Here is a 27,064-nt window from a genome sequence, read left to right as displayed (position 1 = left end):
GCACTGAGGATTTTAAGAGAACAAATATATGAGAGCAATATTACTAGAGTGTGTAAAATTGTATTACACTCAAACGACACTAAGCATGACCTATTTTTATTAAAAGAGGGAGAATGATTATCGTCTCATGAAAATATACATGTCCTCATCTTGATGGCTAAGGCGTTTTCTCCTGGGTGTCACACCATCAATACTAAGTTCAAGGGCATTCAAATTTCCTAGAATATAGCCTAGGTCTAATCTCTAAAAAAACAGACTAAGTTGATTGTGGGGCCTCCGGTGTAGAGATGTTGCATCAATTAATCATAGAAGAATCTTATATGGAAGATCTCTTGGAATAGGTGAAGTGGGAGAATCTTTATCTCATTAAGAGGCTAATTGCCTCATATTTACTTTGCAGCAAGTTATAGCTCCAATCTAGGGCATGAATGGTGGACCTCTACATAACACTTCGAATGATGTGATGCATAACTTCAACTACCTTAGTCATGTCATCGGCTAGGCCAGGAAAGATAGTGATTTGGAGTGTGAGCCTTGATGAGGCTTGTTAATTGGTTGTCACGTGGTCGATACTTGAATCCTGGTCAGATGAACCATAACAACGCTTATTTAAAAATTATACAAAGATAATTGCTAGCAGAACTTAATGATGATAATTGATCATCATACTCTCAAGATACTAACGTATATCTAATGAAAACAAATAATTAAAATTGGTTTTACAGGGGCAACATAAATTTATTGACTTACCTAGCAAGAAAATTATTTATCAAACAATTGATGAAGTTGAGTCCGGTCAATAGCTACGATTGGGGGATAGTAAGCCAAACAAGACGAGAGCTTTCATTTTATATCTCATTTTTTAAGTGTTGTTGAGATGGAAGGTTTCAATTCAAGTCATAAGAAGGTTGACTTTTAAAGATTATGCTTCTGTTTAGTACAGATTCTTTAAAACTCCTTTTTTTCAAACTTGTTTTTTAATGCTATGAAAATTCAAGGTTGACTTTATGAAAAAAAATTCGATTGTAGGATGATAACACCTAGAGACAAAGTGGTAACATCCTAAGTACCATGGTAACACCCTGAAAATAGGACAAGTGCATCCAGCTTTAAATAGATACCTCGAAATAAAAATAATTATATTTGAATCCTAGCACTTAGTGGATTTTGTAGTATTATGTATTTTATATTATATTCTTATTTTAGTGTCATTATATTATTAAAACAAGTAATTTTGTTTGGTCACGATTTTTAAGAGCTATGAGAGTTCACTTTTGATGATTCAAAACTCGTTATAAAACTCACATCACCACCTCGTCAAATATTTTTCAAACAAAATTTTTTTACTAGAAATAATTTTACAAAATGCCATTTTTATGAAAACGGAAAGTTAGTGAGACAACCGATTGCCACTTTGTCAAGCTTCATCTTAAATTATGTGGCCTTTGCTTGTGAAAGTGGCGAGATCTTCATGTATTTTTTAGACAAAAATTCAACCTTTATCATGTCCATTTTGTATCGTAGTTGATGGCACTTTTTGACTTATTGTATTACATGGAATATAATTACATGATCTGTCCAGAATTTCAGTTGATCACATTATTTGGGGATTATGTAGAAAATTAAATAACATAGTTTGGTATAAAAGTGCAATTTTTTTTTTAATGGAAATCTAGTATTTTAATTAGATAATTTTGTTACAATCTTTACGACTGGATTCTTGATTAAATTGATGCTAGAAATGTGTCTAAGGCAAACACTTCCTTTGTAACGACCCAAATCTTGGAATTTGAAGTATGGACAAAAAAATAAGAACGTTTTTTTTTTTTTTAAATTTGGATTAGATTAAAGTTTTCTTAATTTCCTTTTTATTTTTTTTAGTTTACCCTTATGTTCTATTACAAGTTCCAAAAATTATTGGAAACAAATTATTTAAGGTAGATAACTTTTATTTGCTATATAGTGAAACTAAAATGGAGGATTAAAATGAATATTAGAATACATTAACGGATTTAAATTTAGCAATGCGCTGCCCAACAATCAAGTTTAGTTGGAAAATTTATCAGATTGATAATTATATGATATTTTTATAATATTTTCTGAACTCATTCAAGTACAATATAGTAAAATTTTAGAATTTCCGAATATCATATAGGCAATCAAATCTACAATCAAACATGTGAAAAAATAAAATAAAAAATAAAAAAGTTCTCAGATAAACTAAACATAGTACATGAAAAAGGCATAAATATCCTGGAAAGAGGACTCGTAAGGATTTCAAACCTCACTAGTTTTGTCCAAAAAGTCAAAGAATTATATCCAAGATGATGCAACAAAATTCAAGCAACAAGCTGAAAATTATTGTTTACAAGTTTAAAGCTTAATTTTAACTTCTTTAACAACTTTAATTATATGCATACTTAAACCAATTGAAAATATCAATGTTCACATCAAGAAAAAAGAATTAAAAAGTTTTAAAGAAAGATAATCTAACATCTAGAAATTAAACATAAGTTGCATAACCAAATAGAGCTAGAAACTCTTCAAATGTGACTAATTACACAAATGAATCAACCTTCTCCCTTCAGATCCTCTGAAATCCACGTAAATTTCACTTCCTCGACCATTCTTTAATCTGAAAAAATTTTCAACATAGAAGATGTGAGCTTTAAGTTCAATAGGACTAACATCACTTGGTGCTCCTTTTTGGTCATAAAACATACATACATATACATATATACAAAGCGATAAGAAAGAATTTAACATTTCACATAAATGAATACTAATAAATTCATGATTCCTAAGAATCTCTTGGGATCATTGAAATTGGTTATGGCTATACATAAACCTCTTTGTTCAAAACTTCAAAAATTCTAACACGTATCACAAGCATATATATATGTACATGTAATGAACAAATAGAGTAAATACTTAGCACTACCTGCATTGATTTTCTTGAAATATCTACATTTACAACATATTAAAAGTGGGGATAGTGGAGAAATTTTTAAATATCAAATTTACCGCTACATTTTTAACTATATACCCACTATACCCTCATAATTGGAATACCAATTTAATTAATATTTATTATTTGGTTTAGAATTGATATAAATATAAGGAGTGAAATATTTAATTGATATTTATCATTCTGGATTGGGATTAATATAATAAGGAGTGAAACTAGCATTCAATTATATCCAAAAAAAAAAAAAAAATAGTGACTTACCATTCAATTGACCATTTTGATTTTACAATTTTTATTTTTCACTAACAAATCAATTTATTTTTTTTTATTAACAAAACTCTTATTAATCTTTATGATTTACATTATAATTCATGCAATGAGTTTTTATTTTTCATCAACGGAGCAATAGCAATTTTTTATTTTTATTCTTTACATTATAATTCATCCATTAAGTTATTATTTAATTGAGGTTACAAATATTTTAAAAGTTGCATTAATATATTAATGAGGACGTTCAATGAATAAAAAAGAAATTACACACGAAAATTCAATGACTAACATTCAATTGTTTTTTTCTTTACAATTTTTAATTTTCATCAACAAAGCATTCACTACCAATTTAATTAGCATTTATCATTTGATTTAGAATTAATATAAATGGTGAAATATTTAATTGATGTTTATCATTTGTGTTGGAATTAATTTAAGGTGTGAAACTAACAATCAATTATTAAAAAATAATAATAATAAATCCACGAAAATTTAGTGACTTATCATTCAATTGAGTATTTTATTCTTATAATTTTTATTTTTCATAAACAAAGCAATTTTTTATTTTTCATCAATAAAACCCTTATTAATCTTTATGATTTACATTATTATTCATCCATTGAGTTTTTGTTTTTCATTATCAAAGCAAATTTTATTTTTCATCAACAAAATCCTTATTAATCTTCATGATTTACATTATAATCCATCGATTAGGTTATTAATTAATTGAGGTTAAAAAATTGAAAGTTGCATTAATATATCAATTGGGATATTCGATCACTAAAAAATCATATTGTGTATAAAGAAGTGTTATTGTAATCATATCATTACATTATTGTTTATTCAACATTTTCATATTATATACATAATTTCATAAAAATATACACACACACACACTCTCTCTATTGTAATTTTCCCTTTAACAATATCAATTACATCTATTATTTTAAAAAAATGTATTAATAATTCAAAAATAGTACGTATATCATTCATCGATATATAAAACGTGCAACTTATTCACTTAGTACTAGTAAAGGAACAATTTCTTCATTTAGAAATTCAAATATGGTAAAAATTTTCAATCTTCACGCAAGTTATCTCTTTATTTCAAGTTATTCCCGACAGCACGTGAATGCCATGCGTCACAAATAAATATTTTCTCTTAGCTCATTAATATATCAATTGGGATATTCGATCACTAAAAAATCATATTGTGTATAAAGAAGTGTTATTGTAATCATATCATTACATTATTGTTTATTCAACATTTTCATATTATATACATAATTTCATAAAAATATACACACACACACACTCTCTCTATTGTAATTTTCCCTTTAACAATATCAATTACATCTATTATTTTAAAAAAATGTATTAATAATTCAAAAATAGTACGTATATCATTCATCGATATATAAAACGTGCAACTTATTCACTTAGTACTAGTAAAGGAACAATTCTTTCTTCATTTAGAAATTCAAATATGGTAAAAATTTTCAATCTTCACGCAAGTTATCTCTTTATTTCAAGTTATTCCCGACAGCACGTGAATGCCATGCGTCACAAATAAATATTTTCTCTTAGCTATGGACAACATGTGTCACAATTTTGATACGACAAATTATAAGTTAGATTTAAGAGGGTCATACTTGTAAAATGTTAGGGACCCGAATGAAATTTGACCAATTTTATTTCAAGCAGACAACTTCCGAAATTTCAGATAAATAAAAATTATAATGCAAAATTTCCCCCACACGCATTCTCAACACTATAAATTGAAACCAAATCGCCTCCAACATTTCATGAGTGCACACTACAACTACCAGAAGAAATGGCAATAGCTGCTACGCCTTTTACTCTTCCTTGCAACCTTAAACTCCCAAAACAATTTCACACCCACAGAATACCACATATAAGGCTAAAATTAAACCACAATCGCAAAAATCAGACATTTTCTGTATTGCCCACTTCGTTTTCTTTGCCAAAAGTTGAACAAATTTCGAGAAAATTAAGAAATGTTACCGGCGCTTATGTTTCTGGCCCAGCTTTCGACACAAGCTCGTCAGAAAATGAGCCGAAAATCGACGATTTGGACATGGTTGAGATTGAGGAATTGCGACCAATTGAAGTGATAAATTGGGGATTATTGTGGAAGCTGATTTCACGGAACAAGTTGAGACTCGTGGCTTCGATTCTTAGTCTTCTCTGTTGCACAGCTAGCACTCTCTCCATGCCTATATATTCCGGTATGTTATAGTTGTCTTGTGAGAATGTATTTGTACTGGGAGAATTAGGCAACACTCATGATTTGTTTGGTAAGTAGGATTGGACAAGTTAAAGTAGAAAAGGAAGTTTAAATCTTGTCCATTCAATGATATATTTGGTAAGTGAATTGGATAGAACTAGACCGTTTTAAAGAAGAAACTGAACTTGAAATTCTGTCCTGTTCAATCCTGCATACTAAAGCATGCTTTCGTTGCTTAAAAAAATGTCACTCATTTCAACCTTCACCAAATAAAAACTCATTCATTATAAACCTTGCTTTTTTAATAATAAGTAAATTAACTAATAATTGAACTTTTAAGCTGGTGATAAAATCCTAAGTTGGCCGTGAATTTGTATAAGGACGTGATTAAAGTCTTGCACTTGGTTGCTAGTAGTGAGAGTGACATTTTTCCAAAACAGTATTTTGTGAAGATGGAATGTAAATTTTTTGTATATGCTCGTATAATGAATATAGATAGTATGTTACACCAGTAATAATATAGAGTGAAAAAAAGTTAGCAGTGACTTAACTTATTTGGAACAACTTCTAACCATCTTGATGAAAATGAAGTTCTGATCATGTCGACCAAGAGAAATACAATCTAAACTATAACTATGATTTCAAAGTTCAATTTCAGAATATAATTTGGCACAGGTACTTTAAGGTTACATCATGGTTTTGTTCAAAAAATGAAGTATAAAAGACCAGATGATGATTAAGGCTCTACTTCATTTTTGAAGTGAAGTTAAGATATGAAATAAGTAGTAACCACTCCTGAATATAGATTTATAAACTAAACTATATATGGCAATTTACTTTTGAATTTCTATATCTGTTACTCTTATTGGAATATTTCTACATTCTATTTTAAAGATATATATTGATAATACAATTGATAAATAATATTGATGTCAATGAGAGGCTTATTTCAGGAAGATTTTTCGAAGTACTGATTGGGGCAAGAACAGTGCCTCTTTGGCAAGTGGTTAGCAAATTGGGAATTTTATACACATTGGAGGCAATTTGTACAATCATTTTTGTGATAAACATGAATATCATGTGGGAGAAGGTTATGTCTAGCTTAAGAGCTCAAATATTTCAGAGGGTGTTGATTCAAAAGGTAAAATTGTTTCTCAATGTGGTAACCCTCTTTAGTATTTATTAGCATCTTGGAAACAAATAGCCATTGTAAGTTTAAATTGAACATTTTCTATTTTTGTTGCTTTTGATAGGATACTGTTTTCAGATATTTACGTTTAAATAGCCTTCAGTCCAGTTAACTTATGTAGGCTTTCGGGCTCGTCGGGAAAAACTAAATGCTGTAAGAGTGGAAGAAAAAATACAACACAGAAAACAGAAAAAGAAACATTTTTGCTTTGAATAAACTATCCAGGAATCGTGTCTCTTATTTTATGAGTTCATCCAATTTTGACACACTTTTCCTATTGACTTTGCAGGTGGAGTTTTTTGATCGATACAAGGTATTCATGTGAAATTTGTATATAACTCCAAGTTCACTCAGGCAGTAAAATTTTATGAATCCAATCTATATTTTTCTAGTGGATGTCCCTATGATTTATTTACTGGTTTGGGTGGGATCTTTGTAGGTTGGCGAACTAACTGCTTTATTGACATCTGATTTGGGCTCTTTGAAAAGCATTGTCAGCGAAAATATATCAAGAGATCGTGGCTTCAGGGCACTATCTGAGGCAAGCTATCCTACTTTAAACACAAGTGAGATTTATTTATTTTTTAACTGGTTAAATCATAACTCAATTAAAATTGCTCTGATCATTCCGATTTCATATCTAGATGTATATGTTGATTGAAACAATTGATTCCAGAAAGTTTGGAGAAATTCTCTTGATATGAGTTTCGGAATGTACATACTTATAGCATACTGTTTACTAGGTTTCTTTTCCTTTACATGTATGCTTTAAGTGATCACTTATGGCTCATTTGGTAATGTTAGTTGTATATATATTAAGAGAAAGGGAAGCTAAAATCTTGTCTATAGTAATATACAATTCTGTTGAGTATTGTTTACAAAATGTTCAAATTTCAATCAAAGTGTGAGCTTTCTGTTTTCCTGCAGGTCATCGGGACTATGTGCTTGCTTTTTGTTTTGTCCATCCAACTTGCACCAATTTTGGGCCTCCTCATGCTTACAGTATCATTTTTAGTTGGTGAGTATTTCTCATAGCGGTTAATAAACTATCTGTATGCTGTGACATGCTATAGGAGTGTGTATTCCAAGAAATAACTGAAATAATCTATAAAACAGTAACATAGTGCTAGTTTTTGTTCACAAAGAAGTTTCTAGAAGTTCTTGTAATTTATTACCATTCTTATTTTTGGAATTACACTGATGTGCAATCATTTTTAGCTGTGTACAAAAGAACAACTGTGAACGTATTTAAAGCTCATGGATCAGTCCAAGCCTCCATAGCTGATTGTGTAACCGAAACTTTTGCTGCTATTCGTACTGTAGGTTGTTCTGACCTTTGTCATATTTGCAATGTAGTTTCTTGTGCTGATGTTTATAGTGTCAAATTAATATTTACGTCATCTTTTTACATTTATCTCTTAGGTAAGATCATTTGGTGGAGAAAAACGTCAAATGTCAATTTTTGGTCGCCAGGTAGGGTACTGTGACATAAAATTTCTACCTTAGTGTCAAACTCATGTACATGTTTGAAACATAGTATTGAACACTCGGCAATGTAATGAACAAGATTTTTACTTTTTTTCTTCCATTATATTGTCTCGTGCTATCTAATCCTTCCTACCAAACATGCGACAATTGTCCATAACCATGTAATTATAATGTTATTGATAACATCAGCTCTTGAGCTTACTTAGCAAGTGATATTGAGTTTTCAGGTCCTGGAGTATGAGAATAGTGGCATAAAACTTGGGACATTTAAGTCCCTCAATGAATCCCTGACAAGAGTTGCTGTTTATGTTTCTTTAGCTGCCTTGTATAGTCTTGGAGGAAGTAAAGTAAAAGCTGTAAGCACTTGAAGCCTTTTCTACCTTGTATTTTAACAGTTCTATCATGATCCTCTTTTAAAAATATTGATGGATTTCATTGTATTTTGTCACGATATCTTCAAGGAAACTTTTGTTTATTGAATTATATTCTCTAATGGCTGGTGAATTTGCTTTTTTTGCATATTTTTATTGAGCTGATTATTCCAAAATTTTGATGTGTTGTGCATAGGGTGAACTTGCAGTGGGTACCATGGTTTCCTTCATTGGATACACTTTTACGTTGACATTTGCTGTGAGTACTTTTCTTTCTGCACCCTCCCTTTCTTATTTCCATTCTTCAATACAAGCAGATAGATGTGTCTTCTAGGTTCAAGGAGTGGTGAACACCTTTGGAGATCTTCGTGGGGCCTTCGCTGCTGCTGAAAGAATTAACTCCGTTTTATCTGGCGCTGAAATTGATGATGCTCTAGCTTATGCTTTAGAAAAAAACTTGAAGCGAAACAAAGTGCATGACAAAAATATTGAAGCTCTTTTGGTCAATGGTTCTAATGGGACAATGCGAACTCGGAATACGGGGTACATGTCTTCCTTAAAATCAGCTACCCATGTGCGTAGCCTTGCTCAGTCTTGTGATATATGCCTTGAAGGTATGTACTTTTGCGTTATCGGTGTCTTTTATGACAAGGTCAACTTGCACAATTGGCGTTATACTATTTTCTTTTGCAGATGTGCATTTCTCTTATCCATTGAGACCTGATGTAGAAATCCTACAAGGTCTTGATCTAACTTTAAAATGTGGAACTGTTACTGCTCTAGTGGGCCCAAGTGGTGCAGGAAAGAGTACAATAGTACAACTGTTAGCTCGTTTCTATGAGGTTACGTCCATTTTATCATTTATAATTGTGATTAGAGCTTCATATTCCCTCTTGTTCATAACTGTAAATTGAATTCTAATATGGCAGCCAACCAGAGGCTGCATAACTGTTGCTGGAGAGGATTTGCGGACATTTGATAAAAGTGAATGGGTTCGGACGGTTTCCATAGTGAATCAAGTACCTCCTGGATCTTTGCTCATCTTATAACTGAAATTTCATCTTAATGCATAACACCTCTGGTTTCATTGTAACCCTGGCACACATGCCAATTAGAAGATATAGTGAAGTGATTTATTTGTGGTGGAGAGTCTTATAAATTAGTTCAGTTAAAGAAAGAACTCATGTGTAAACATATTTAAACATCAACAACACACTCACTTTGATGCGGCCATGCACGAAGACCTTTGAAAATCACTGGTGATTAGTGGCTAAAATGACTGATACCACGACATGGCTCAAACACTGGTTGATTTTAGAAACGCAAGTTAATTTTGTATCAAGTCATAAATTGAGTTGATTTTGATGGGACATAATCCTGGCTAAATATCAGTTGCATTTTTAAGTCAATTCAGATGAATTAACTCACTCACTTTCTATAACATGACTTGTTATGGTTGCTGAGGAAATGCTTCGTAAACATAGCAAAGGAATCAAACAGATTGGCGAAAGGGATTAAAGTAACTTACCCAATTTTTTTGGGAATAATGCTTATGTTTTGTTGTTATTACTTGCCTGAAATGTATAACACAATATCACAGGAACCTGTTCTGTTCTCTGTGTCTGTTGGGGAAAATATTGCTTATGGGCTCCCAGATGAATATGTTTCCAGAGATGATGTGATAAAGGCTGCTAAAGCGGCAAATGCTCACGATTTTATAATATCGTTGCCACAGGTGAGTCAAGATTGAAACCGTGCATAAATCTACCTCTTCCTGTGAGTTAATGTTCTGCTGAGTGTTTGTCCTTCTACAGGGTTATGACACACTAGTTGGTGAGCGTGGGGGTCTGTTAAGCGGAGGACAGAGACAGGTATAAACTCTGTGTGTGTGTGTGTGTGTGTGTGCGCACGCGCGAAGTGATCTAATACTAAACCCATTCCTTATTTCCAGAGAATTGCTATTGCCAGAGCTCTGCTTAAGAATGCTCCAGTCTTGATTCTTGACGAGGTATCTCTCTTGTTGAATTTGCGGTTCATATGCATTCTCTATTCATGGATTAAGCTATCAGGCCCAAATGGGTTCCAGGAAAAGAACGTGGATGTGGTTTTTGTATTTAGAGACTGTTTGAGCCCTCATTTTATTGTAAGAATGGATTTTGAAATAGTAGATTGATGGAGAATATGTGGTTAGAAAATAAGAAAAAGTTTTGGATTTGCATGTAATATTATTTTATTGATGAATGTGTGGTTAAAAAAGACGAGAGAGAAAAATATATTCTGAAAATAATGGGGATCAAATAAGGGTTTAATAAGATAGCATGTTTCCAACTTTACTAATAGAAAATGCTTATTCGTTTAGCATTGGAAAATTATTTTAGCATCATTTATTGTTGGATGCTTTGGACAACATTCTCCATTGTATCTTGAATGTGCAGGCTACTAGTGCTTTGGATACCGTAAGTGAGCGTCTGGTTCAGGATGCTCTGAATCGTCTGATGAAGGGAAGAACAACGTTGGTGATTGCTCACAGATTGAGCACAGTTCAGAATGCAAATCAAATTGCTCTGTGCTCTGATGGGAAAGTTTCAGAGTTGGGGACACATTTTGAGTTGTTAGAAAAGAACGGTCAATATGCTTCTCTCGTCGGCACTCAAAGGCTTGCATTCGAGTGATGTATTTTTTTCTCACCTACTGCTTCTGAAGCGCAAAAGTGAGTTGCTTTATATTGCCCATTTCTAGGTTTTTATTGAAGTTTGAGGTTTTAGGTGAAACTTCAGCTTATTTATCATAGCAAACAAATGTGTTCAGCATAAGGCTTGTTACAACCCATTGTGCACGTCATATTATTTATGAAAAATTTAATCATGCATACAAATGGGCAAATGTGTTGAAAACAAAGTTTGAATAAAATTCTCCTCATCTAGGAGCTTGAGTTAGAGAGATTACACATTTGGATTTTGTCTTCAATGTGCTCCTATTTTGCACGGACATTTCACCAAGGGTGGTATATCCATGTTGAACACGTGTCAGATATTGACATTCCTAGAACACTATAGTATGATCATTTTCTTTTTTCACAAAAATATTTTTTTTTTTTTTTTTTTTTTAACTCAAATTTGTTATTAAATAACAAATACACACTCATATTTGAAAAATTTTAACAAGAAAAAGTTATAGCAAGTATAAAACTAATTATTTTTACTCTATAAATGAAGAAATTTGATGAATTTAACCAACATATCGATGACGTATAGTGTTAGTACTTTTTTTGAAAATCGTATGTCGGGTTGGTGTATCATAGATGTGCTGCTTCATGTGTAGGTTAGATTCATCTATTGCCAAAAAGCTGTACACTTGATAAATAGATGGTAATGATGCTCAATAAACTTTTGCATGTTAAGTGATTCCACTTTAGAGAGGGGATGAAGTTCTTTGTTTTCGTGCCATTGTAGTCAAATGAGTTTCTCAAATTTGATTATCTTCGTTCATGCAGGTGTTCGATTTCTCAATAGCTGGTCGTTCGTCTTGTTAATGGCGTCGACTCGTTACACAAAATCCAAACAATACCGAAGCTCTGTTGACATATTTGAAAATATAAGAAGTTAAACATGGCATTTGATGGAGTAGTAATTGATTCTTGGGTGAAACAGTGGCATCTAGTATGGTTAAAATATGAGATCATTATTGTTGTCTACTTTTGTGTCATATTGATTATTGATGATATGTTTTATTGTGTTTGATTCAAAATTACAGCTGTCATATGGAAATAACAGCATTACATAAAATCTTTGATCTTTGATCTTATTTTATTTTATTTTTTCCTCCATAAATGTTGCTTTTTCTATTTTTTGATTGGATATCAGCATCCTTCACTTTATTGAATAGTGTTAAACAAGAAAATTTAGTTTAAATAATATTTATAGTGTGTGTTTGTCAATTCTTATTTGAGATTCTTGACCAAAGGTTAAGATTTTACATTTTATTTTTAAGATATTTTAATTTTCATTAGTAAACCCAATTCATTTTTAATCCTGGGTATGATATGTTTGAAAAAAAAAAAAAAAAAAAAAAAAAATTAGACAATGCATTTTTTTTTCTAAGTTTTTAGTATTAATTTTTTTCTTCTAAAATAGATATGATAAATATATTGTCTTTGGTAATTATTAAATCATTTTATATGTTTTAAAAGTAATAAAAAATTTTGTGATACAGTGAAATTAGACAAGGCAACTATTGTAATCAACATTTACTAACAGTGTACGCTCGCAAAAAGAATACATGTTTGTTTACCAAATGCTAAAATGTTGACTTCGAAATATACAATAATTTTGAAAAGCACAAAAAATAATAATAATAAATAAACAATTATCAAGCATTTAATTGATTATTCTTGCAGGTATAATGGATTATTCTTGCTGGTAATTCTCTGAAAATTTACAATCTCACTAATGTGGCATTGAAAAAGATTGATGAAGAAATTTTAGGGTGCACTTGATTGTCAATATTTTTCATGAAAAATATATTGTTATCATCCAAATTCCTATTTTTGTATTGTTTGATTGGAATTTTTTCCATAGAAAATATTTCCTACTTTTGGTGACATAATCATATTTTCCTCAAAATTAAGGAAAATATTTTTTTAGGGAGAATATGATTTTATTTTCCATAAAATTCACTCTCTATTTTTCTCTTTTATCTATCTATTCTTCCTCGACTATCCTCCAATAAAAATGGACAAGTATAATATTTTTTTTGGGTTGAAAACTAAACAAATCAAATACATTTAATTAATAAATTTCATACATATAGGTCTAGGCAATTGAATTGCCTAGAATTTTTTTTTTTTTCAATGTAAACTCCATATTCGCAACCAAATTCACTATTACTCTTTGTTCGTCTCCCATTAAAATAAAATTCTTCAATTCTTATATTAACTTTCAATTGTACATTCACTTCACAAAATATTTTGCATATAAACTGAAAATCTTTTTTTTTTTTTTTTAACCACACATTCTAAAAAAAATCACCATTCAAAATATTATTTTTTTTTCCCTCAATAATTGCCTTCAAATAGGGGTTCAATGATAGAATTTGAACCCTAAAACCAAATGATGGTAGTGCTATTTCTGTCAATTTTCCTAAATAGAAACTCAGCCCAATGGGCTCCAAAAAGGCTCAAACAGCAGGCACTCTCATAGGAAGAAATAGTGAAAGATGGCCGGTTGATCTTTCCACAATAGCCTTCGACCACATTTAAAAAAATGTAAAAATGGGAAAAATCATAAAAACAAATGAAAACTCAAATATACACTCCCGTAAATTCAAACACGTGAAAGAGAGAAAGAAAGGGAGGATCAAAATCGACGAGACAAAGGAAAATTCGACCACCCACCGACGACCCACACCAGAGGCTGCTTCTGTTCAGTGAAGAATGTGAGTTTTGAAACTATTTTCTACCATTAATCTTTGAAGTGGTGCATGTTGGATGCTTCTTTGGTGAAAAATCATTGTAAATAATGGATTAAATGATGATTTGGGCAATTTATTGGGGTGGAGATCGTCGGAAATAACGATCTGGAGATCATCGAAAATGGTGGTCTCTATCATTTGCAATCGCCTGCGTGTTGCCGTCTGATTTCGTGTGGATCCAGACGGCTGGGGCTGGGTCCAGACGGCCCAGCATCTGGAAATGGGCCCAGCCAAAAAAAAAAAGAATTGTAAATAATTTTTAATATAATTCTTTATTTAAATAATTATTTAATTTGTTATGTATATTATTTTTGTTTAATTTTTAATTATTTGTATAATTTATTTGTGTATTTAATATATTTTATGATTTATATTAATTGTTTACGTATATTGTTTATTTAAGTAAAAAATAAATAACGAATGGAAATAAATTTTAATTAAACAATTAAAATAATTAATTGAAATAGTAAATAACTATTTGAAATGACTTAAATAAACAATTAAATATTAAACAAATAATAGATATAAACAGTTCAAATAATTATTTAAAAATTCAATAAATAAGTAAATTAAATATTAAAAAATAATTAAATTAAGTATTTGAAATAAAGAAATGAAATAAGTAATTTAATAGTCGGTAAATAATATGCATTAACAAATTAAAATAATTAATGAAGAATATAAGTAAAACATTAAATAAAATATTAAATTAACAATCTAAATACATAATTAAAATAAATAACTGAGTAAAGTAATTCAATACTGAACAAATAATATGCATAACAAATGAAAATAATTAATGAAATATTTAAATAAAAAATTAATTAACTATTAATTGAACAACTGAAATAAATAATTTAAATAAGTAAATAAGTATTTAACAATTAAATATTCAATAAATAATTAAAGCAAATAAATTTTGTTGACCAAAAATATTAATTGATATTTAATTGAAATAATAAATAACTAATTGAAATAAATTAAATAAACAAGTAAATTAAATATTAATTTAGAACAAAATAAGTAATTAAAATAAATAATGAAATATTAAACAAATAATTTACCTAACCAATTAAAATATTTAATGAAATATTTAAATCAAATATTAAAAAAATAATTAAACTAAGTAATTATTTAGACAAATGTATGATTGAATGGATTTAATGTTTTATGAGTGAATAAATTAAACTAATCAAACTTGAATTGGATGTGACAAAATTATAGAATGCAAATTTATCAAATGAGAAGGGTTAGGGATTGATTTCATCTAACTTTCAATTATGATTAAACGAATTCAAATTATTCCAATTAATTTTCCCATATTTAAAAGCAAGAATCCGAATGTATTTCTAACCCCCTCTCTCGAGCATCGATTAGAAATTAACCCTAGATCCCAATTCTAGCATCTTTGTTCCGAATTGAAAATCAAGAATTTATAAAAGTCCCGATTCTTTTATGGATTAAGCTTCACAGATTTTACACTTTCTCTCGAAACCCATAAAACCTATGTTGTGTCAATCTTATGATCACACCTAAATTCCCCTCTCTCGAGTGTCGAAATTGACTAGCATCTATTCATTCAATTATTGATCAAGTAATTTAAAGCATTAAAATCATGATACAATTAAACATATGTGGAAAAATCAAGGAAATAATTATAAAATCATCAAACCATAATCTTGATTCGGCTACATCAAACCCCCTAGATAAATTATTTAATTCATGGTGTAATAAATAAAAATCATACAAATTATAATAAACAATATAAGGAAAAAGATAGAAAAAACTAGTCTTTTGGGTAGATCTTCAATCTTCTTCCTTGATATTGTTCCTCCTTCCTTTTGATGTCTTCAATTTTTGCCTCCTTCAAATTGTGTGGTTGAATTCTTCAATCTTGTCCCCTTCCATCCTTCTTGAAAATAGGTCTTTTAAATGGTATTTATAGTATCTTGAAATTATTGGATGAATTAGGGTTGAGTTAGGCCAAGAAAAAATTCCAAAAATATAAAATCCAATTTTTCCGCATATCTGACGCCTCGGCGCCAAATATGGGCGCTGTGGCGCCACTTGTTCTATTAATTTTCAGCATCTTGGGCGCTGCGGCGCCCACTTCAGGTGGAAAATGCAATTTTCACCTCCTTCAATATTTTTGCCATAATTTCTTCGTCTGATGTTAGATTGAGGTAATTCAAGATGCATTGGAAATGTAACTCAAAGGGCTATAACTTTTCTTCAAACATTATTTTCCAATTCGATCGTTTACTATGTCAGAAATAGGTCTCAATATGAGACTAAAATTCTGGAGCATAACTTTTCGATTGGCAATTGATTTGTGATCACATTTTGCCTAAATTTGATCCCTTTGACATCTTTTCTCATCCAATTGATTCCTAACACTCTCGGATCTTGATGGCAAGGTTCGATACAAGTTTGGATTATTTACATTTTAGTCCCTGAACTTTAGATCTTTTACAATTTGGCCCATTCTCTCCAATTTTGCCAACTTTTGCTTAATTCCTCCAATTTCATCAATCTACATCACAACATCAAAACACACATTAAAACATTCTAAAACACTCTCAAGAGTAGCAAAATAACAAATTAGGTGGCATAAATATCATGTGTAGATCACTCATCAAATACCCCCAAACTTAATACTTTGCTTGTCCTGGAGCAAACACAAACTAAAGAAAATAACAAATAAACACACAAACTCAATTAAAGCACACAAGATCACTTAAAAACACATTGTGCTAGACACCTTGCCTTCACAGCTTAGGATTGATAACATAGTGTCAAATTTAGGAATCACTTCAAAGTTATAATGCACAAGCTAAATTCCCACTTACTCAATGCAAAACGGGTATGTGTGTGTAAAGAGTTAAGTGAAACTCTATACAATAATAAGTTGATACAATTCCCGACCTTAAAAGTCAAATATTTCCTTATTTCGCTCGTGGGATTCACACACCCCCAAACTTGTTTTCTTTTCTCTTCCCAAGGTGTATTCTAAAGTTAATTTTTCAATACTAATTTCTTACACTGCTCAAGTTTGGTTAGATTTCACTATTGCAGTTCAACATATCAACAGATGATGACTCTCCTTATTTTGACTGCTTCAACATCCCAGAATCAACCAAGTTACTAACCTCTCATCAAAGGTCTAATCCTCTAAAACAAGTGTTCGGGGCTTAATCAAGGTATGTGATATCAAATTTCTTTTCTTTTCTTTTTTCAACTATAAATTTATTCTTTAAACACCATTTGTGTGGACTTCACTTCCTTAAGTTTTCTAAATGACCCCTGTAGCGAGCTTTAAGCGATGACTCCCAAATCAGACGACTTTAGGGAATCAGGTTTTAAACCCTTACAGACTTAATCACTCGAGTCATAAAGGCTATGAAGAGACGATTCACAATGAGATTATTAAAGTTGTCCTCATTGGGATCTTTTTTTATGCAATGATTAGTGCAATGCTCCTTATTAAACACCAATTCTAGAAAATCGACCTTTAACTTAAGGTTTTCACCCAATTTTCATCATATTAGTCTTAGACAATCCACACAAAATTTAACACACACGGAATCCACATTTATCTCCGAGTTTTCCTACAACAGCATAATCTACCAAACATCCTATATTTGGTTTAAAGGTAATATGATGTTCAAAGTTGTTTGGGTTTAGTATCTAAGTTCTCTAACCCAACCTATAAATATAAATAAACCTACTCATGCACAACACCAAAATCAACTCACGTGCAAAAATAATTTCTGTTTTACATAAATAAGCAAAAATCTAACTTAGGCACATAACTTATCCATAACCCATAAATCAACGCATGTTCTCAATTACACAAATCAATATTGGCAAGGCTATCTAACTCACACAAGCATGCAAAACACAAAGTGAATTTTTTTTAACAGTGCACCCTAATAAGAAAATTAAAGAAAAATTGCACACGAATCACACAAAATAAACAAAATAAAAAAAATATGTAGGCAATTAGAAAATTTATGATACACCCTCAAACTTAAACTAAACATTGTCCCCAATGTTAAATTAAAAGAAAAGGAGGAAAACTTCCCTGAATTGTCTAAATTGCCAATGATGGTCTGGTGCTATGATGTTGAACTTGATTGATACTTCTTCTAGTTTCTCCCCCAAACTTGATATTTACCCAGTTACTCTTCGTCAATTGGTTTGATTGTTACACGATGTCAAGTTTCTGAAAATTCAAAATGTAGATATTAAATTTATGGAACAAGTGTTACTTAACTCGAAAATCTAATAACCAACTAGACTGTTCAAAGACCTAAGGGAGACGAGATAGGGCTGATGAATTCCTATAAAAAAAAAAATTTTGAAATGAAATAAACTCTCCTATAATTCAAAATAAATAAAATAAAATAAGTGAAAAGGTAAGAACGCTTGGGTTGCCTACCAAGAAGCGCTTCTTTATAGTCACTAGCTTGACTTAACCACAACGCCTACGGTGGATCCTCAGGTGGCACATTTCTCTTGTTTCTGAACTTTATCTTTGACTTTGTATTCTCCTTCATTGTACGATGGTGAACAAACTTAGGCTGTTTTGACCCTAGTATGGCTTTCAAGACCTCTTTTGGTTTGGCAATGTTTGGAGGTTTCAAACGCCTATCTACATAGCTCTTTTTTTGTTAGGTGGGTCAGTTTCTTGAACTAAGATGAAATCCACTGCTTTTTTCATTTCTGAGTCATTACCATCAGTAGATGCATCCCTTATTGAGTAATTAATTTCCATGTATTGCACCAATGGATCATAAAATAATTTCCTTTTTTCTCCGTTTCTTGCAATTACTTCAGCTGATTGGATCATTTTGCAAGTGTCAACTTTTCCTTTTTCTGGGGCTTTCTTTTCTTGATGGATGTTGAAAGTTACTTGCTCTTCACTAACTCGTAGTGTCAACTTTCTTTCTTGTACATCAATCAATGCTCTTCCAGTAGCCAGGAAATGTCGGCCAAGAATCAATGATACTTTCTCATCCTTCTCCATGTCCAATACCACAAAGTCCATGGGAAAGATGAACTTATCAACCTTCACCAACACATCTTTAATAATGCCTTTGGGATATGTGATCAATCTATCCGCCAGTTGCAAGGTAAGAGTTGTGGGATTCACTTTTCCAAGACCCAACTTTTTGAACACTGATAAGGGCATCAAGTTTATGCTAGCTCCAAGGTCACATAGTGCCCTATCAAATGTGATACCACCAATATTGTACGGGATGTTGAAGCTGCCCGAATCTTTCAATTTGTGAGGGAGCTTCTTCTGAAGTATGGCACTACACTCCTCTGTCAGCTTAATAATCTCAAATTCCTCCAACTTTCTCTTCTTTGACATTACTTCCTTTAAGAACTTGGCATAGTTAGGCATTTGGGCCAAGGTTTCTGTAAAGGGAATGTTGATGTGGATTTTCTTAAAGACCTCCAGAAAAACTTTGCGAATTTTTCATCAAACTCCTTCAAATACTTCGCGGAAATGGTAGTGGGGGCTTCAAGATAGGTGGGTTGTCCAGAAATGAAATTGGGTAAGGCTTATAAATCTTCTTTGTTACCTCTGCCTTAGTTTTCTGCCCTTCCGTCTGCTTTTCCCTTGCAAGAATGGGATCTAATGTAGGTACCCCAACCTCTCTAAGCTTGCATTCTTTAATTGGTTTGCCACTTCTTAGGGTGATAGCATTGCAGTGTTCCCGTGGGTTAACCTCTGTGTCACTGGGAAATTGTCCTTTTTGTTGAGACTGTATTGCAGTTGTATCTGACCAATCTGTACCTCCAAACTTTTCACTGTGGTCCCCAAGTTGGTCATATGTGTCTCAATGCTGTCAAGTCTTGCCTCATCTTTGTTGAACCTCGATCTGGTCTCCGAAATGAAGGTTCCTAAAATATCTTCCAGTGATGACTTCGCTCAAATGCTTAATTATTGAACCCCTGATAGTAGTTGTTTCCTGAGTAGTTTTTCTTTTGATTGAAATTCCGATCGTTCACATACTGAAGTTGTTCATTCTCCCTTTCAACTTTTTGGTATGCAGTGAATGTAGCCATAATAGATTTTGATTGCTTTTGTGATCCATGTGAAGTCAATACAGCTATTTGATTAGTGAGAGATGACATTTGAGCTGCAAGGACGATTATAGGATCTACTTCATAAAGGCCAACAACTTTCTTTTCACTTGAACGCTCACTCGAGCGTTGATAGTTGTTAGTGGCTATCTCATCCAATAATGCATAAGCCTCATTTGGAGTTTTGGATAATAGTGCACCCCCTGCTGCAGAAGCTACCACTATCCGTGTCTGACCATTCAAACCGTTGTAGAAGGTTTGTATCTACAACCAATCCGGGTAACCATGCTGAGGACATCTTTTGAATAGATCTTTATATCTCTGCCATGCCTCATAGAATGGTTCAAAGTCTAATTTTTGAAACGGTCCAATTTTACTCTATAATTGCGCTGCCTTCGAAGGTCGAAAGAATTTTGTAAGAAACTTCTGCGCTAACCCTTCCCAAGTTGTGATGGATCCATACGGCAATGATTGAAACCATGCATTGGCTTTGTCTCTTAGGGAAAAGGAAAATAGGCAGAGTCGGATTGCATCTTCAGTAATGCCATTCATTTTCACTGTATCACAGATCTCCAGAAAGGACCCCAAATGAGCATTTGGGTCTTCTGTTGGAACTCCCCCAAACTGATTCTGCTGCACCATGTGTATAAGTCCTGGCTTCAATTCGAAATTGTTTGCAACAATTGCTGGGCGTGCGATGCCAGAATAGTTGTCATTGACAACCGGCCTTATGTAGTCCCGAATAGCCCTTTGTTGGTTATTCTCATTGGCTGCTCTAGCATCCTGTTCTGCCATTGTTTCCCGTTCATTTCTTTGTATGCCTCTGAGAATACGAAATGTGCGTTCTGGTTCAGGATCAACAGGTAGTAGGTCTAGATTTCCCGTCCTTCGCATAAACAGCTGAAAATAACCACAAGGAAGCCCTTAAAGATAAACACAAAAATAATAAAATAAAAATAAAAATTACGATAGAAATAAAAATCTAAAGTAAAATGAAAGCTAATTGGTAATAATATCAATTGAATTCAAATAAATCAATCTTCGGCAACGGCGCCAAAAACTTGCCACGCGATTTATACAACGTGATTTTTAAGCCGTAAGTATACGGGGTCAAGTTTTGTAATATAGTAAAAAAGTTATGATATCGAACCCACATGGATTGTAATTTAAATTTCACTAAGAACTATAATTGTGCAATTTCTACTTTATTTAGACAAATGTATGATTGAATGGATTTAATGTTTTATGAGTGAATAAATTAAACTAATCTAACGTGAATTGGACGTGACAAAATTGGAGAATGCAAATTTATCAAATGAGAAGGGCTAAGGATTGATTTCACCTAACTTTCAATTATGATTCAACGAATTCAAATTATTCCAATTAATTTTTCCATATTTAAAAGCAAGAATCCGAATGTATTTCTAACCCCCTCTCTCGAGCACCGATTAGAAATTAACCCTAGATCCCAATTCTAACATCTCTGTTCCGAATTGAAAATCAAGAATTTATAAAAGTCCTGATTCTTTTATGGATTCAGCTTCACAGATTTTACACTTTCTCTCGAAATCCATAAAACCTATGTTGTGTCAATCTTATGATCACGCCTAAATTCCCCCCTCTCGAGTGTTGAAATTGACTAGCATCTATTCATTCAATTATTGATCAAGTAATTTAAAGCATTAAAATCATGATACAATTAAACATATATGGAAAAATTAAGGAAATAATTATAAAATCATCAAACCATAATCTTGATTCAGCTACATCAAACCCCCTAGATAAATTATTTAATTCATGGTGTAATAAATGAAAATCATACAAATTATAATAAACAATATAAGGAAAAAGATGGAAAAAACTAGTCTTTTGGGTAGATCTTCAATCTTCTTCCTTGATGTTGTTCCTCCTTCCTTTTGATGTCTTCAATTTTTGTCTCTTTCAAATTGTGTGGTTGAATTCTTCAATCTTACCCCCTTCCATCCTTCTTGAAAATAGGTCTTTTAAATGGCATTTATAGTATCTTGAAGTTACTGGACGAATTAGGGTTGAGTTGGGCAAAAAAAAAAAATTCCAAAAATATAAAATCCAATCTTTCCGCTATCCGGCGCCTCGGCACCAAATATGGGCGCTATGGCGCCGCTTGATCAGTTAATTTTCAGCATCTTGGGCGCTGCGGCGCCTACATTGGGTGGAAAATGTAGTTTTCACCTCTTTCAATATTTTTGTCATAACTTTTTCGTCCGATATCCGATTGAAGTGATTTAAGATGCGTTGAAAAGGTAACTCAAATGGCTATAACTTTTCTTCAAACATCATTTTCCAATTCGATCTTTTACTATGTTAGAAATAGGTCTAAACACGAGACTGAAATTTTGGAGCATAACTTTTCGATTGACAATTGATTTGTGGTCACATTTTGCCTAAATTTGATCCCTTTGACATCTTTCCTCATCCAATTGATTCCTAACACTCTCGGATCTTGATGGCAAGGTTCGATACAAGTTTGGATTATTTATATTTTAGTCCCCGAACTTTAGATCTTTTACAATTTGGCCCATTCTCTCCAATTTTGCCAACTTTTGCTTAATTCCTCCAATTTCATCAATCTACATCACAACATCAAAACACACATTAAAACATTCTAAAACACTCTCAAGAGTAGTAAAATAACGAATTAGGTGGCATAAATATCGTGAGTGTAGATCACTCATCAGTAAGTATTTTATTATTCGTTAAGAATTAGTACATTATGCAGACGCTGACACATCTGTACTTTTTAACAATTTCTTTTCTTATTTTTTCAGAGCCAGCCATAGGATTGCTCATAAGACGATCTCGGATGCTTACAAGTGGTTTCATGATATCACCACTTCGGAGGCTTGGCTCGCCGACGATATAAGTGAGGTAGTAATATTGTTATTTATTACGTATTCATATTTTTGAATTTTGAATTTATGAAATTAAATAACTTCTTTTTTAATTGGCGTTTCCTGATGCAGCACATTGACTTTTCCATGAATTTGCTACGAGATCGAGCTGAAAGACATTCAATATCGTTCAACATATCTGGCCGATTCATATTGAACACTGAGCTCATACGTGCCGTTGACATTGAGTATCAGACACTCCAAGCTATGAGTAGCGAGTACACGGTGCCTATATACATGATGGAGTGGGAGTCGTAGGGATGTGGTCGAGTGTTGGGAGAAAGCCATGAAAGGGTTGTACGCATCTGTATATTTCGGTGTGTGTGAATCATCACTACATTGTAGTAGGATTGTATTCGCTGACTCGACTATGTATGTGTATGACCCTGATCATTCATGCTTGATACAAGGTCAGCTCGAGCAAAATTTGGAGTCCGTGTCTGTGATCGTTCCCATGTTGGCTAGACGAGCGAACATCACTATGCAGGACAGACTGGCCACCGTGCATGACACGATGACTGCGAGACAGCAAATATCGTAAGTTTTTGTTATTTTATTTTTTTAATTTACAACTTATGTTCTAGTTAGATGGTGATGTGCTAATACAATATTTTGTAATTGTAGGGGTGATTGCGGCATTTCGCTATTAAGTACATAGAATTTTTGAGTGTAGCATAGAAGGTATATACAATCAACAGGCTTGAACACAAAATTGGATAAATAAATTAGCTTATGATTTATTTGAATTTAATGGTGATCTGTAGATATTGGAGCCTTATTTTTTAAAAATAATTGTACATATTGTAACGTTTAAATATTGTATATTTCATTCATTTATTCATTTGTAATTATAAAATAATTGTAAAATGTATATTATTTTTCTAATATTTAATTTTTATTTTGTAGTTTATGTGTTTATTTAAATGTTTCATGACGTATTTATAATATTTGGGTATATTCTGGAGAATGCACTTTGTTTTAAAAAAAAAAACTTCAAATACTATGAAACTAATTAATGAAATATTGAAATAAAAAAACTAAATCTAATAATTAACATTAAGAATATGCGTAAATAATTAATATCAATATTATAAATAATATTACATAAACTTCAATTATACATCTGTTACATTACCATGCAGAGTGATCTGAATTATACAAAATTTTCTGATATGTCCTGTTGTATCGCACCTACCGTACTTAAGAGGTTGGGAAAATTCTCCGATCGATGGTATTCTAAACGTATGTGTACGTCCAGGAGTACGTGGGCCGACTGCTGCTGGCAACAAGTTATTCAATGAGAGAAGCGAAACTAATCCAGTGGTTCTACATATACCTTCCTCGCCATCTCTAGAGTCTTGAGGAGTTTATTTTCCTGAGACGGGATTAACACACTTGTGCAACTCTATGATTTCTCACGATGATCATGAAACCACTGTTGCGATTTGTCACGAATGTTTTCAAGTATTACGAAAATTGGTAACTCTCGACCCTTCTTGAATAAGGCATTGAACGACTCCATATTTTTCGATTTCATCACGTATCGACGTCTGAAAAAATGTGATCGTACCCAATGTTCAATCCCCATCTCTGTCAGATACTCCTATGCATTATAGAATTTACTTTCTATTTCGACCATACACTTTTCAAACTCTTGAAAACTGTAAGTCTCTGCAGCCCTCCTAAACAACGTAACGATGCCACTGTCTCGATACTTGGTCTTTAGATTTCCTTGTATATAATCCATACAATAACCATGATGTGCCCCGGGAAAGACTTTGGTGATACTGTTAATTATTAACTACTTTCGGTCGATTACGAATGCAAGGTTCTCGACATTCCCAATTACTTCCCTCAACTTCGTGAAAAATCGACGCTTCACCAAATCATTTTCTTCATCGACTATGCCGAATGCAAGAGGGGAAATTTGGATTTTAGCATCTTGACATGTTTTAATAATCAACTTGCCCTCGTATCTCACCTTAAGAGTTGTACCGTCGACTAGGATTAGGGGTCACATTGCGTTTCGAAATCCTCGAACGCATTGTCCAAGGGCCATAAAGAAATACTTGAAGCGATTCTCGTCATCCTTCTCAATAAAAAATGTCGATCCAATCTTCATTCTTCCCATATTATAGCAAAACCTGACCAATTTAAATAAATCATAATTTAAATAATTAAATAAACAAAAAAATTAACAATTGAATTAAATAATTAATTAGACATTTAATAAGGAATCGATAAATAATTAAATAAACAATTGAAATTAATGATTGAATTAAATAATTAGTTAGACATTAAGTAAACAATTGATTAAATAATTAATTAAACAATTGAAATAAATAATTAACATTTGAAATAAATATTAAATAAACATCTAAACAAAGAAATACCTGATCAATTTAGCATAACTCTCCTCGGTCGAACCTATCAAGTCCTCCAATGCACATTCTTTGCCCTTTCAAGCCTTCTGATGGCTCATGACCACCTCGTACTCTCGACGAACGTCATTAATGATGTTCGAAAGTCTGTAGATTGTTTGTGGGTCCTAAAACTTGTGCATTACTTCTCGACTAATGAACTATGATCGGGCTTGCCTGTGATAATTTCGACGGATACCCATTTCGCAAGTATATTCCCGTACATACTTACGAACTACAAAGAACTCATTCGTGTCCATTTTCGTTGCTTGCAAACGCCAAAAGTAACTGTTGTCAACGCAGAAAATTGTGTAAGTCGATTTGTTTGATTTCTTCACTTTAAACTCAAAATTGTGTTTCAAAGTAATACGGTGAACAACTTCCTGCAAATCTTTCTTCGTTTCAAACAGTTCTTCATCATCAGGGACTACACACGAACAATTAGAGGATCGTGCACTCGGTCCAACCTGTGAGCTTCCAGTTGACTCATGTCTCAGATGGGATAAAGCAATCAAATTCTCATTTATAAAGTCATTATCTCTTTCGTTGTCTTGAATTACCGAACAAATTTTGTGTGTAATAGTAAGATCATGGTGAGGAGCAATTGTCTCTGAAATAGCCATAACATCATCATGCACTATCTCCATTGTGTCCTCAAACTTATTCACATTACGATCCCCTCCATCAAAATCTTCGTGTTCACTCTTGGGGACGTTCTTCTTCATCAAAATTACGCAAATAAGAATCGCATGTTTCTGGTTCATTTCAATTAAAACCTCCATTTCAGTTTTAGAAGGAATCATTATAGATGGAATTGAAATGGATGTATGCTTGTCCACTAGAAATCCCAATTCCATGTCGTACTTAGAGGGATCAACTTTCAGCAAGTTCTGTATCCCATTGTACGTTTTTGCATATGATGTACTTGATGTTAACACAATATGATGTATTTGATGTTATCACAATTACAGTACAACCATATCTTTCACTCGTGCATTTTCACACCCATCGATCATTTTCATTCTTTTCAAATTCATCAAAGTAACAAATTGGGACAATAACTGATCCAATATCTGCATTAGGAAACATCATTTATTAAAAAATTGTAATTACGAGAATAAAATGACAAAAAAAATGCTAAGCAAGACACACACATATAAAAAAAATAAAAATAAAAAATCTGGCCTGGACTGTCTGTCTGACTTCTCCATTTTGCTGATTTTTACTGAACAGATGAATTTTTTTTTTCGTTTTTGCTAAAAAAATTATACATCCGTTCAAGACTGTAATAATTTATTTTTCTAAAATTATACGCTGAAATAAGATTTAAAAATTCAAACAATAAACTAATTTAACTAAAATAATATTAAAAATACGCATTTATACTTACCAATTTCAAGTGCCGGCTGTGAGTCATATTTTTTTGTTGAGCCTTTGAGAATTTTGTGAGATTTCAATGTTCAAGTATAGGGAAGATAAAATTTCTTTTTAATTATGTTGGAGAATCTGATAAGTAAAGTGATTTTGTTTTAAAATTTAAGTGGGAGTGTTTGGATTTATTAATTTTTTGAAAGAGGGTATTATTGTCTTTTGAACAAATGATATATTTTTGTAA

The 27,064-nt window shown here is 32.1% G+C and overlaps 1 protein-coding gene across 1 annotated transcript; it reads left to right on the top strand.

The window, feature by feature from the left end:
* Window positions 1-4,997: 4,997 nt before the first annotated feature.
* LOC111397144 (ABC transporter B family member 28) lies at window positions 4,998-12,343 on the top strand. The gene is made up of 17 exons (XM_023023906.1): window positions 4,998-5,487; window positions 6,440-6,627; window positions 6,965-6,988; window positions 7,115-7,216; window positions 7,603-7,693; window positions 7,894-7,994; window positions 8,098-8,148; window positions 8,391-8,519; window positions 8,731-8,793; window positions 8,869-9,148; window positions 9,228-9,376; window positions 9,464-9,553; window positions 10,135-10,269; window positions 10,349-10,405; window positions 10,486-10,542; window positions 10,970-11,244; window positions 12,028-12,343. Exons 1-16 carry the CDS (start codon window positions 5,073-5,075, stop codon window positions 11,204-11,206), a joined length of 2,169 nt encoding a protein of 722 aa, XP_022879674.1. The 5' UTR covers window positions 4,998-5,072; the 3' UTR covers window positions 11,207-11,244; window positions 12,028-12,343.
* Window positions 12,344-27,064: the final 14,721 nt, after the last annotated feature.

Source organism: Olea europaea, chromosome 1 (genome assembly GCF_002742605.1).
Source record: "Olea europaea var. sylvestris chromosome 1, O_europaea_v1, whole genome shotgun sequence".
Taxonomy (NCBI): domain Eukaryota; kingdom Viridiplantae; phylum Streptophyta; class Magnoliopsida; order Lamiales; family Oleaceae; genus Olea; species Olea europaea.
This window is presented reverse-complemented; position numbering and strand designations above follow the sequence as displayed.

What these genes read in the sequence shown, in the direction of transcription:
- LOC111397144 (XM_023023906.1), top strand. Translation starts at nt 5,073, where the DNA reads ATGGCAATAGCTGCTACGCCTTTTACTCTTCCTTGCAACCTTAAACTC. An exon ending in GCTTCAGGGCACTATCTGAG is followed by an intron (nt 7,217 to 7,602) that starts GCAAGCTATCCT and finishes GTTTTCCTGCAG; the next exon opens with GTCATCGGGACTATGTGCTT. An exon ending in CTTTTGCTGCTATTCGTACT is followed by an intron (nt 7,995 to 8,097) that starts GTAGGTTGTTCT and finishes TTTATCTCTTAG; the next exon opens with GTAAGATCATTTGGTGGAGA.